This window comes from Sciurus vulgaris (genome assembly GCF_902686455.1).
Source record: "Sciurus vulgaris genome assembly, chromosome: 10".
Lineage (NCBI taxonomy): Eukaryota > Metazoa > Chordata > Mammalia > Rodentia > Sciuridae > Sciurus > Sciurus vulgaris.
Genome location: NC_136470.1, coordinates 13,956,200 through 13,968,799, shown reverse-complemented (window position 1 = coordinate 13,968,799; position 12,600 = coordinate 13,956,200). Strand labels below are relative to the sequence as shown.

The 12,600-nt window shown below is 35.7% G+C and overlaps 1 protein-coding gene across 1 annotated transcript in view; it reads right to left on the bottom strand.

Moving 5' to 3' along the window:
* Positions 1 to 7,108, bottom strand: part of LOC306670458 (keratin-associated protein 13-1-like) — a gene marked incomplete at both ends in the record, with an annotated part of 45,347 nt that extends 38,239 nt beyond the window's left edge. Inside the window, one exon of the mRNA XM_079155097.1 lies at positions 6,679 to 7,108. Coding sequence (XP_079011223.1) covers positions 6,679 to 7,108 — 430 coding nt within the window. The remainder of the gene's footprint in view (positions 1 to 6,678) is intronic.
* Positions 7,109 to 12,600: the final 5,492 nt, after the last annotated feature.

The following is a 12,600-nucleotide window of genomic DNA, read 5'->3' as shown; positions in this document are numbered from 1 at the left end:
TAGTTCCTAGAAAAAAATATGGCTCATTATAAATGAGACAAATTCAAAAATAAAGTGATATCTTTGTATAGAACCAAGCAACCATTAAAATTTTTTCTGTACTTTATTTCACAACCTTGACCAGTCCAGTGAGGAATTTTCTCATTTATTCTAAGGTCCTTTGATATTTGAGAAAGTAGAGACTCAAAGAGAATCATAGACTTGGCAAAAGGGCTACTTCCTTTGAACGTCCCACTTTCCTCCTGAGAGTATTAAGTAGCACAGATATCTGTAGCTGTACAGGCCACTAAGGTAAGCTTGCTGTATAAATGTGGGTCTTGAGACCTAGTGTTGTGTGTGGGTGTGAGGCAAACTAATGCTAGAACTCCTGGTTCCAAAGTCCTGTTTTAATGTTGATTCAGTGGTACCATGTGATATCTTTCACCTTCCCTCACCTTTCTTCTCTTCTCCTCCCTGTTATCACCACTAGCATCATGATCTCCAGATAGCTCAGAAGTAATAATAGTTTCTAGACTTTTACTATAAAATTTAGAACTAAATACTGAAATAATGATAAAAATTTAGAAAACTCTACTTAAATTTCCCTGACAGAAACTGAAATGCCAATGTCAGATGCTCTATTGTGAAATAATTTTTATTTCATTTACAACTTCCATGATTTTTTAAGATGCTATAATTGATGTTATATCCATATACAAAATCCCCATGTGTGGGCCTCAATCATTTTAGAGATTCAGAACATCTATAAAAATAGCCTTAATGTTAAGGAATACTTTTTTAGTTAAGCAGTAGTCATCACTCATGTTTAAAATTATCTGCATATTTTAGAAGTAACAGTGGTTTTTTTGGTCCTTGTAAATACCCAAGTTAGAAAAGCAAACTTCCTCTTAATACTAATGATGGCTAGAATCAATAATAATTATACAGTAATATAATGAAGCCCTCACACACAGCTGGTAATTATAATATTGGGGACAATAAATGTGTATTACTATAATAGTACTGAAGCTAAGTACAATATATAACATTTCAGGCTATAAATATTAAAGATATTTTATCAACATATCTCAAGAAATGGTTCTACTTCTATATAAAAGTTGCTCCAAAAAAAACTTGCCCCAACCTCCAAGTCTTTTGCAAGAATCAAATCATTATTCTCCCTATGTTCCTGAAATGTAGCCATCATGATCCTGAATCTCATAATTTTCTGCAAAGGCAGCCCTCTGCTCTACCAGATTCTCATTACACCACTCAAAGGTCCTGTCCCTACCAGACTTTGGGCCCTCTCCTGCTTCATCCCCTGCCTACTCTATTATACTAAGTCACCCTGTGACTCTTGAATGCAGGGGTTCAAGTCTCAACTACGGCCCTGGCAATTTCCAGGGATTCATATATTCTGTTTCCCAGGAGACTCATCGTGAGTCATTTCTATGCAATTGATGTTAGGAGTTTCTTTTTATGTATTCTTGTCACATTAGTGATTACAGAAAATAGCTTCTTTCCCCCAACTTAACTCCCATGTTTTGTATTAGTCATGCCTCAGTAGCATATTGTCAAACATCTTATCAGTACCAGTCAGTTCTCAAAATAATATTCATTTATCACTGTTCCTAGGGAATGCAAGATGAACAAATATTTTGATACATTTTTGAGAAGAATATATTCCTTCACATGTTACTCTGTAGTAACAAAATTTAAAAGCAATTCTTAAAAATGTGATTCCTGTTTCTCTGAACTTACTATTTAGCAAGGAAGTGCATAAATTGATGGTGGACTTATTTCCCAAGTATGTAAAGAATTTCAAATTTATATCAATAAAATGACTGCAACCCATTTAAATTATGGTGGAAAAATGAGCATACACTATGTAAAAGAAAACAGAATGACCAATAGTCAAAGTAAAAGGTGCCCCAAACCACTTTTTACTAAATAAATGGAACTTAAAATCTTAATAACATGCCACTTGGCATCCACCAAATGGCTGAAAAGAATATGGAAATAAAAATGTTCTTGATTCCATATTGTTCTAGAATTCCATATTGATGGTGGAGAGTAAAATGAGAAAACTAACTTTAGACAACTATTTGGCAATTTCCAGTAAAGTTAAGCAAACTTTCACTCCACAGCCCAGAAATTCCATTGCTAGTTTTTTTTCCTTAAAACACACACAAACACACACACACACACCAAAACACACACACACACACACACACACACACACACACACGTTCATGAAAAACTGAAACAATCAATATTCATTGCTTCTTTATCTATGAGTTTTAAATTCGAGACAGTTCCACATTCACCAATAGGTGAAAGAATAAACACATGATAATATATTGACAAAAAGAAACAGGAGACAGCAATAAAATAAACATATGCAACAACATAAAGAATTCCAGAAACATTATATTGAGTAAAAAGGCTGGATAGGCGAGAAATATTGTATGATTTCATTTTTATGAACTCCCAGAAGAAGCAGATTAATCTATGGCGATAAAAGTTATTGCAGTCGTTGGCACTGGGAGGCAGAGATTTATTAAAAGGAGCATAAAGGAGTGATCCAAGGTGGAGAAATGTTCTATATTATGATCAAGTCGTTACCTAAGTATGTATATTTCTCAAAAAATCATTCTTTATCCTTTATATTTTATCCATTTCATTATACATAGATATAATTGAATTAAAAATTATTTGGAAAACCAAGAAATCAGCCAATCTTATATCTTTGCTTAAAACCTTTTCATAGCTTCTCATTGCTTTTAGGAGAAAGTCTGTCCTCAAGAACAAGACCCCTAAATACCTATAAAGAATGGCTTCAAAATGCCTTGGTGGCCTGATTTCAAGACATTTTTTCCTTTTCTCTCAATGGCTACCCAAAATGGCTTTCAATTTTATAATGCACATCTCGAGATTTCAATTCTAAAAATTCCTCTTCCAGCCCCAGCTTCCTACCCTTTAGGTATTCGTTAAAATTATTTGAAATGTTATTCCTGTGGGAAACTTTTCCTGACTTCTAAAACTAAATGAGGATCCTTTGATGCACGTTATTAAGAACTTCTTTTCCATAGTTCATCATAATTGTAATTATTTGATTTTTGCTTTAGTAATAGATGCTTAGCCTTATTGGGATAGTTATTATATATTTTCTTAATACAATTCATTAATATAGAATAATGAGCAAGTACATTTTTTTAAGTATAATCAACTGTGTTCATCCATAGTACAGATTCTGATTCACTGTAAAGATAGAATGACTATGTTTTGAAAAATGATTGTTCAGGTTAAATATTCCTTTCACCAAATAATGGGAACAGAAGTATTTCAGATTTTAGCTCTTTTCAGATTCGAGAGCATTTGCTCATGCATAATGGAATATCTTAGGGATGGGACAAAGTCTAAGCACAAAACTCATTGGTTTCATACACACCTTACACACATAGCCTGAAGGTAATTTCATTCAAAATTTTTTCTTGCACCTGTTTTGACTATGAGCCATCAGGGGAATTGGGATGTGGAATTTTTCACTTGTGGTGTTATTTTGGCATTGGAAAAGTTTCAAATTCTCAAGTATTTAGGGTTTGGACTTTCAGATGAGGGATGTTGGACCTGTGCTGACAACATGTTTGACGTGTTCTGAGGCATTTGGAGCAGCAACAAAACAACTCGGGCAAGGGTTCCAGAGGACGAAGGTGCTCCCTGCAAACACTAAGGAAAGACACATCATACATAGAAATGATAAAATCAAGTGCCTCGAAATTATTCTGGAGAGAATTTCCTGGGATATCAGTTACATAAATTCTTGGAAACCAGAACTGCAAACCAGCTGGTAGTCAGATGATCAGCAGCTTTTGGAATTATAGTTTTGTGGGCAGCAGATGCTTGGGATATAAATCTCTGAGTTTAAAAATCCATGCCGTATGCATTTGTCAAAATATGCAGCAGGAGAAGCCAGGAGAATGGAAGCAACTGGATACAATCCAGATAAGTGCTGGCCCTTTGTTAATTGTGGAGAGTGGGGTCAACATGAGGAAAGTGGGAAGACTGCTATTTACTGTACTATATTTAATTTTTGGAATAGAAAGAGAATAAAATCTCATGCTGGGAAGTTCAGAGACTTAGACAAAATTTTAGGATAAAAACTTTGTATTGCTTATACCAATCAGTTGGATCTAGTTTTTATGGCAGTAATAGGAAACCAAGAGAGTGAGATGCTCTCTGAGTTAGGATGGGTTTACAATCTGGTAAACTCATAAATTGAAAATAGCATAGGTAAGAAATGTAATGAGGACAACGAATCTACCAAACATTACAGCTTAACAACATCACATCCCATAGAATATTGGTTGTGGACCCTCCTTGCTGCTGAAAATCAGTTTTGCACTGCTGATCACTAGCCTGGGGAAGCCAAAATTCAAAACTGGAAGTGAAGTTTTCTATTGAATCTGCAGCATTTTTGCACTACTCTAAAATGGAAATATTGCAAGATGAATCATCATAAGCTGGAGACCATATATATTACATTTCTGAAATCCAGGAAACCACTCCTTCATCTGAAATATGGAGACAGTGACAGAGAAGACCTGGGTCTGGCCAAGAAGCTACAGTAGCTTCTTATGAAAACCCTGCTGCTGCCAATGTATTAGGATATGAAACTTGACAATTTATCCTTGGAAAGAATATTAGCATAGGGACAGCTTGGATCACAAAAAAATTAAAAACAAATGAAATTATTCAAAGGTCTGAGTTTACTATTTTCTGTGTTAATTTTTACAATGTAGTCACTGATTGTTTCCCCCAAATTTTCCTTCATTGTTCTTTTATTTTATCCTTTAACTGTATAAATGCCATGATTATTTTCTAAACATGATGGAGAAAGAAGGGGGAGAGGAAAGAAAAAGGGGTACAAAAGGAGAAAAGAGAAGACTCAGGAGAAGCCACAGTTGGTTAGAAATTATGAAGCAATTTGATGCAATAGCCAGGTGCTGAGTGACCCACCAGTAATGACAGCTACTCCAAAGGCTGAGGCGGGACCATCACAGGTTCAAGACCTGACCCAGCAATATAATGAGACGCTGAGCAAATTAGTGAGACCACATCTCAAAATAAAAATGACTGGCAGTATAGCTCAATGGTAAAGGGCCCCTGGGTTCAATCCCCAGCATACTCCCCGTCCCCACCCATATCAAAACCTCTCAAATTTGACACAATAAAGTAGTTCTACCCACAGTCCAACAATAAGTTACTGTGTTAACATTTTAAAATTCTATTCTGCTCTTCTATTTCAGTTTCTCTGTAGACTAGGTATATCAAGTCCAATTAACTCTAAATGAATACTTAGTATTTCATTTCATTGGTAGTAAAAAACAGGAAAGAGAATATGAGGAGATGACTGTGATATGCTATGAGATTAGCTTTTTGCCAAGTGTCTAATACGCTGCATTGCATTTTTAATTTCAGACAATGTTTGAAGATCTTAAGTGAAGAATATCTTAAGCAGAATAAGAAAAAATATTTGAACATCATTTGTACTATACAAATATTGAGTACTACTTTATTATCACAATGTCTAAGTACACTTTTACTTGATAGTGTCTTTCTCTAACACTTGGATGTAAGACAGAAGAATGGTAGAGAAAATTAAAGGCCTATGCAATTTCATTTCAGGACACAACTGAGATAGCTGCTTTTGATGTTAGCAAAGGTTTTGATGTTTTCATTTAGACTTAGTTTATATGTTGGCAAGGAACCCAGGTGCATATTCACACCTGCTGGGCCTAGAGTTTTGCTGTTGTTGTTGTTGTTTTTTTTCCTATCTAAGTTTGTCGGCTGCCTTCTTACATAAATGGAGATAATTTGAGCATATTGAAAATAGTCACTGAAGGTCATGGACTTAGGCAGTTTTAGAAAAAGTGATACTCCTACATTCTGAATACCTAAAGTTCATAGGGACTCTTTCTGTAAATGTACACCCACCCATTAGTCTTCATTTTAGTATCCTTCATGCACAGACCTCATTATCTAAATCCAAATTTTTTCTTGCACTTTTCAAACTTCTGATAAATTCTAATCTTAGGAATGAATGGCATATTCATTGTATGAACATGAATATTCTAATTCTCCTTACATTTTGGATAAAAGAAAAGCAATGAGGATGAGTTCCCAGGAAACTCCTTCTTAGATAAGGGAAACTATCTAAAATCTGACAAAAATTAGTGCATGTACCAGAAAAATTGAGCTTTCCAAACCCACGATTGCAAGCCATATCAATAGCAATTACTAGTCAATATATTTCAAGTAAATTACAATTTAAAGACCAGATTTGAACAGCAGAATAAAGAGTTTATTAAAATAAAATTATTCAACTATTTTGGAGAGAAATGCAAAAACTATCATTTCTAGGAACAATACAATTTGGATTATTCATTAATCTTGTAGTATGACACAGACAATGTATTGGCCAATATTTGAGGGCTAAAAAGCAAAGAGAAGCTCATAATTAAGGATATCGGGATACTTCTCAGGGAAGGAATAATAGATGGTTTTATTACATGATTTGCATTTCCCAAATGGGTTTGACCAGTCAACAGGTTAATGAGTAGAAGCCTGATCTATATGATGGCTGGTAACAAAAGGAAGGGAAAACCCTGGAAGGAAAAAAAAATGGGTGGTAGAAACTGGATCTATAACCCAGGAGAGGGAAGCCAGAGACTCCATAATTCAGGGATCTGAAGCCACTCGATCCACAGCCCAGTGAGTAGCAGCTTCTAGATCCATAGCCCAGGGAATGGCAGCTGCTGGACCCAAAGCCCAGAGATCCAGCAGAAGTCGACTGGCAGGGACTGCAGACAGTGGACATCCTCTGGCGGTAGCAGGAGGGCTGGCAGGGGCTGGACACCACCCAAGATGTCTGGCAGCTGGTGGGCTCACAGCAGGTCTCCTGACAGCCCCTGTAGAGGGAGGAGCCCAGCTGGCAGGTGCTGGGAGAGCAGAGGTTAGTGCTGTAGACCAGGTTGCTGGGGTAGGAAGAGCCCCAGGAGCTAGGCAAGCGCAGGTAGCCCCCAAAGGAGCGGGAGGAGAAGTTTCCAGAGCAGCAGCTGGAGGACATGATGACAGGAGATGTGAGCTCAGCTGAGTGTACCTGGGAAGATTCTGAGTTTTGATGTCCCCTTCTGGACAGAGGCATTTATATACTCTCAGCAGTAGGTGTGGTACCCAACAGGGTCATCCTTTACAGATCTGTGCTCCCTCATTTACAAATGTGTAACTCAGTAATCTCTTTGTAATTGCATTTGAATAGCTTTCCACATAGTCTGTTTGTGAGTGCCATTATTGTGTTTTTATAGCCAAAGCCCATAAACTCTTCTATGTCAGAAATGCTTGACTGTTTTACATTAGTGCTATTCTATCCTGTCCAGGAAAGCCCTTCCTTTTCCTCTTGACATATTTCTTTTTCTTTTTCTTTCTTTCTTTTGTTTTTTGTCATTGGATATTATGGGAGAAAATTTTTCACCAAGTGGTGGGGAATACGTTTAAGTTACTTCTCTTTTTCATCAATAAATCAGAAGCACAACTTTGGCTTTAATTAGGAACCTAATTAAGATTAACCCTACTGTTAACATCATTCCTCATTTTTCAAAATTCCTATACATGGGTTCCGTACCATTGCCCTATTGTGTCTCATATAATAGAGGAGGAAAATATGACCCAAGACAAATTGAATAATACTGATGCCTAGGACCAGAGAGAAACCTAGACCACTATTTGTGGTCAGGGTGACAGTGAAGAACAAAACTGAGATAGAAGTGGTGACCAACTTGGGCCCTTATGAAGATAATTAAAGTGGCAAAAACTCATTGGACAAGGGAAAGAAGCAACTGAATTTTAGATTCAATATATATGACATGAAGACTGTGTTCCTACTGGATTCTCATCTGTTTGTGTAGCAGCCTGGAGAATTCACTACTCAGACCTTACCCTCCAGGAAACTTGATTGACTTTACAGTCTACCTGCTGTGGTCCAACATCTAACACTGTATTTTTGCAAATACCTTGCTTTCTGTTGACTGCCCCTAGTAAAGACTGAGCTAGCAGAAGGATTCCTGGGAGAAAGGAACTCTTTAATGTCTACCTTTGACTGTTTCCCCACTGACCTTAAGGTACTATCCTTAGTCCACACAGGCTCACTCCTTTCCTACTCTTCTTCAGCCTTCTCTCAGGGGAGACGTTAGAGAATAATAATGCAGGAAGTCCGAATATGTCAAATGTTTTTATACTTCTTTTGAATATAAGTAATAAATTGTTATTTACAGATGAATTCCAAATGAGTAGTTCCTCTTGGACATACTAACTAGAGTTAAAAGGGAAAATGATTTCAGTTGTGTAAGGATTTTAAATAACTTAGGTGTTTGTCTTTGAAGCCCATCTGCAAACTGTCTCTGAGTAATGTCCATCTCCACCATGGTCAGGACAGGTCAACATCATTTTCTTGTTATGATTTCACATGTGAGTTGGTGACTTTGATCAATATGGTAAATTCTCAACTGTAGTCACTTTGGATATTGTTTCCATCCCATTTACCCATACTTTGTCTTGGATTCTAACTAGAAGATACACTTTGTATCTAGGTTGCATATGCCTCTTAGAGTCTCTGCATTTTCCAATCTTTGGTGTCTTCATGTTTCAGTTTGGAAATTTCCTTCTATTTTTTCGTTTAGTTCACCAACTATCTACGAAGCTATGTTTAATCTCCTCTCAAAGCCATCCACTAAGTTTTATCAAATTTGTTACCATATTTTAAATTTCTTAAATTTTGATTAGGTACTATTGCCAAATTTTCATCTTATGCTTTGTTCTTTAAACCTATTTGCAATGAAAATAAAGTGCTTTTATTTCTTAATGTTAAATTCTTTATGAAGTATGATCATGCATCATTTGATGATGAGAACACATTCTGAGAAATGTGAGGGTATCATTGTCCAATGCCATGAGGTCTCCTTGAACAAAGTGGCTACGAGTCACCAGGATGTGCAGTATCATGGACCCCCACACATGTGCAGTGTGTCATGGACTGAGGCGTGGTTATGTGGTATCCCACTATATGTTAATGTGTGATTTTGTCCTGTGCATTATACGGATCTTATGATTCAGATTCTATTTTCTTGTGTTCGTTTGTGTTTTATTCTTCTTTTATTCTAATTATGTTTCGAACTAATAATAGAAACATCATATGGGAAAAAAAAGTGAATGATTTTACCTTTCTCTAGAGAGAATTTTCTTCTGTTTCTGACAGGCTGCTGGAATAAAGACACTCCTATCCTAGATCATTTTAATCCAATCAGGGATTGATAAAATTTAAACCTAGGCTTCAGTCCTTATGAGAAGCAGCCTAGTAGAAATTCAATTTTACTTCTAAGAAATGGCTCTTTAAGGTCTGGGATATTTCCCAGGGCCTGAAGTCTTTGTTAGGGCCTGAATTCCAATTTTGTTTCTCCAGCCCTGTGAGTTTGTGAAAATTCCCTCAGTCACTTAATCACTACTTTGAAAATCAGCATAGAATTTTAAGGGAATTTCAGCTACAGGTGCAGGTTCATTTCTTTTGACTTCAGTTCTGGCTCTCATTGTATCTCTGTGGCACTGCAATGTTTGGATATTTCTTTGAAATGTACATACATATACAGAATATATGCATGCAAGCATTTACACATATACATAGATACATGCATACACTTTTATGCATTTTTTCCAACTATTTTATTTACATCAGAGGAAATGGTTTAATATTTTCAGCCACATGCAATTACTAATCTTATATAATTTTTAAAGATAAATTTATTTTCAAAATACATAGGAATGATTCAAATAAAAAAGTAGCTACCATGGAGATGACCATTTAAAAGTCCATTGCAGCAGCTTCAATTGTAGCAGAAGCAACCTTCCAGGATTCAGCAATTTCAAATGCCTGAGTTTCTAACACTGCCATTTTTATACCACATGCACCTGCTTTCTACTGTGTCACACTATGGTTTAAAATTCACTCTGGTTTCATACCATTCTGCTTTTAATTCTATTTCTTTCTTCCAGATGCTACCTTACTTATTTCCATCTGTTTTGGATCTATGGTGTTCAAACATGCCACCCTCAATAGCAGCCGTGAGTACTCTGCCTATCACCCATGGGAAATCATTTGTACACACTGAAGACTGATCAGTGGGTGCTGCTGTAAAATTCTACCTAAGGCCTTTCCATTCTCAAAAGCACACTGCGCGTTCACAAGTAGCCCCTCCACTGGACCTGAACTCCAGTTGCCCAGAGTGGCAGCTGGAGTAATAATGCACCCTGTCTGTGTTCCTTCCATTCCTTGTCAAATTTTCCCTCTCCCTGTAAGTATTTACTAGGATAACCTCCCAAATAAATATTTAATGTACTTGAATCCAAGTTTTCAACATTTTATTTGGGAGAGGCCATTTATTAAAAAACAATTATATGCTTCATCAATACGATTTTTGGAACAACCTTCAATGTGTCTCTCCTTATAAAATGTCAACAAAATGATCCCTAGAAAAATTACCAATAATATATTAAAGAAGAAGAAAATCTGCTTTAGTATCACAGGGGGCATATTTAAGAAAAATATTGGACTGGGGATATAGCTCAGTGGGTAAAGTGCTTGCCTTGCATGCACAAAGCTCTGAGTTCAATCCCTGGCACCACAAACAAACAAACAAACAAACAAAAAAAAAAAAACAAAAAACAAAACTATGATATCTTTCTCTGTATTTTGAGAATACAGAATTCAAAATCATCTAACAACTACAATAAATTATATCTTGTGTTAATTTTTTGCTAGTATATTGTGATTAAAAACAATCTGTACATAAGAATTGGCTTTTGCTTATCAAATCATAACTTGAGTGATTAGTAAAAGCAAGATTCCCAGGATGTTAATAACAGATGGGTAATTTTGAGAAGTAGGTGGGAAGCAAAAGCTGTAACTTTTGACTATGGATGAGGTTCTGCTGGAAGCACACCACAAGTATAGACAGAATTTTAACAATAGCCTGGTGGTAAATTATAAACAAAACAGAAGAAGCCTCTGTGTGCATAACCCCAGTTCATACATGTTAAGTGAAAAGCTCCAATTTGTAATGATTCAGTTAAAAATGATATCTAAATTATGAAGAACAAGCAATAAAACCTCTAAGATGAATTTAGTCCAAAGTTGGGGCATTTATAAATTCTCCTTAGACGTCAATTAATGTGGACAAGATTTTAAAGAATGAGAGAAAAAGGGAAGGGAAGAATACCTCTTTTCCCATTAACTGATTCTGAGAAATGTCCTTGAATAAGGAGTAAGAGTAAATGAAGAACAATTAATAAATCCTCCAGTTTTGACATATAAATGTATGCTCCCCAACTCTTAAGTTTTATCTTCAAGATTATTTAAATAGTTATATTTGAAACAACAACAAAAAATAAACTGAGAGAAGTAAATTATCTGCACTATCATATTGACAGGACACTTAACCTTTCTGGGGTACAAAATAAGGAGAAATGAATTCTGGCTTTAAACAATAAAAACTAAAGGACTCACAGAATAGCTATTTGAATTAAGGGTATTACCTTCTTTCATCATTCCTATTCCTTCTGGAAGCTCTGTATTATGTTACTTTTTAAATTGCAAAATGTCTTCCATTTCTTACACTATTACTGTAACTTCATTAGATTTTATTAGAAAATAAAATAGGAATAGGTTGCTACCAATTACAGCAGTATAAGTATTTTTAGTCCTGAATATAATCTAACTAGTTGTGTTTTAACAGATTTTTCTTACTTTCTTTTTCCTTTTTACTTTTTCTTTTTTTTTTTTTTTTTTTTGTATTAGGGATTGAACACTTAGGGCCATTTAATGACTGAACTACATCCCTGCCCTTTTTCTTTTCTTTTTTTTTAAATTTTTTGAATTTTGAGACAGGGTTTCATTAAGTTGCTCAGGACCTTGCTAAGTTGCTGAGGCTGACCTTGAACTTGTGATCCTCCTGCCTCAGCGTCCCCAGCCACTGGGATTATAGGCATGAGCCACCATGCCTGGCTATAACACAGAATATTTTTAAGTGAACATAGAAAGCAGTGGATTACATTCTGGGAATATAATAAATCAAACTTTTTTTCCCCCAACTTTGAGTCTACAGCTCTCCAGAAGCAAAACAACCAATCAATGAGCAATAAAAATAATAAACCAAAAACAAAACCCTAAAGATTAAATGAAACTTAAACACAGAAAAATTAAAACAGATAAATGGCAGTGGGAGTGTAAAGAGAGAGGAGAAACAAATGAGAGAGAAATTTATAAACACTGCAGTGGAAAAAAGAACTGGGATGGAAAGGATCTTCATGATTAGGCAGGGTAAAGCAGGGTAGTGCCTGCTATGGAAGAGGCATGAAGTCATAGAAAACCTGTTCTGTGGAACCAGGAGACATTCTAAGGGACAATTAAAAAGTAAGGTGACAGCCACATCAAAATTCCAAAAACATACTAATTTTGCAAAGTTTTGATTTATAAAGAAATTGGGACAAGATAAATCATAGTTTCAGAGTGCA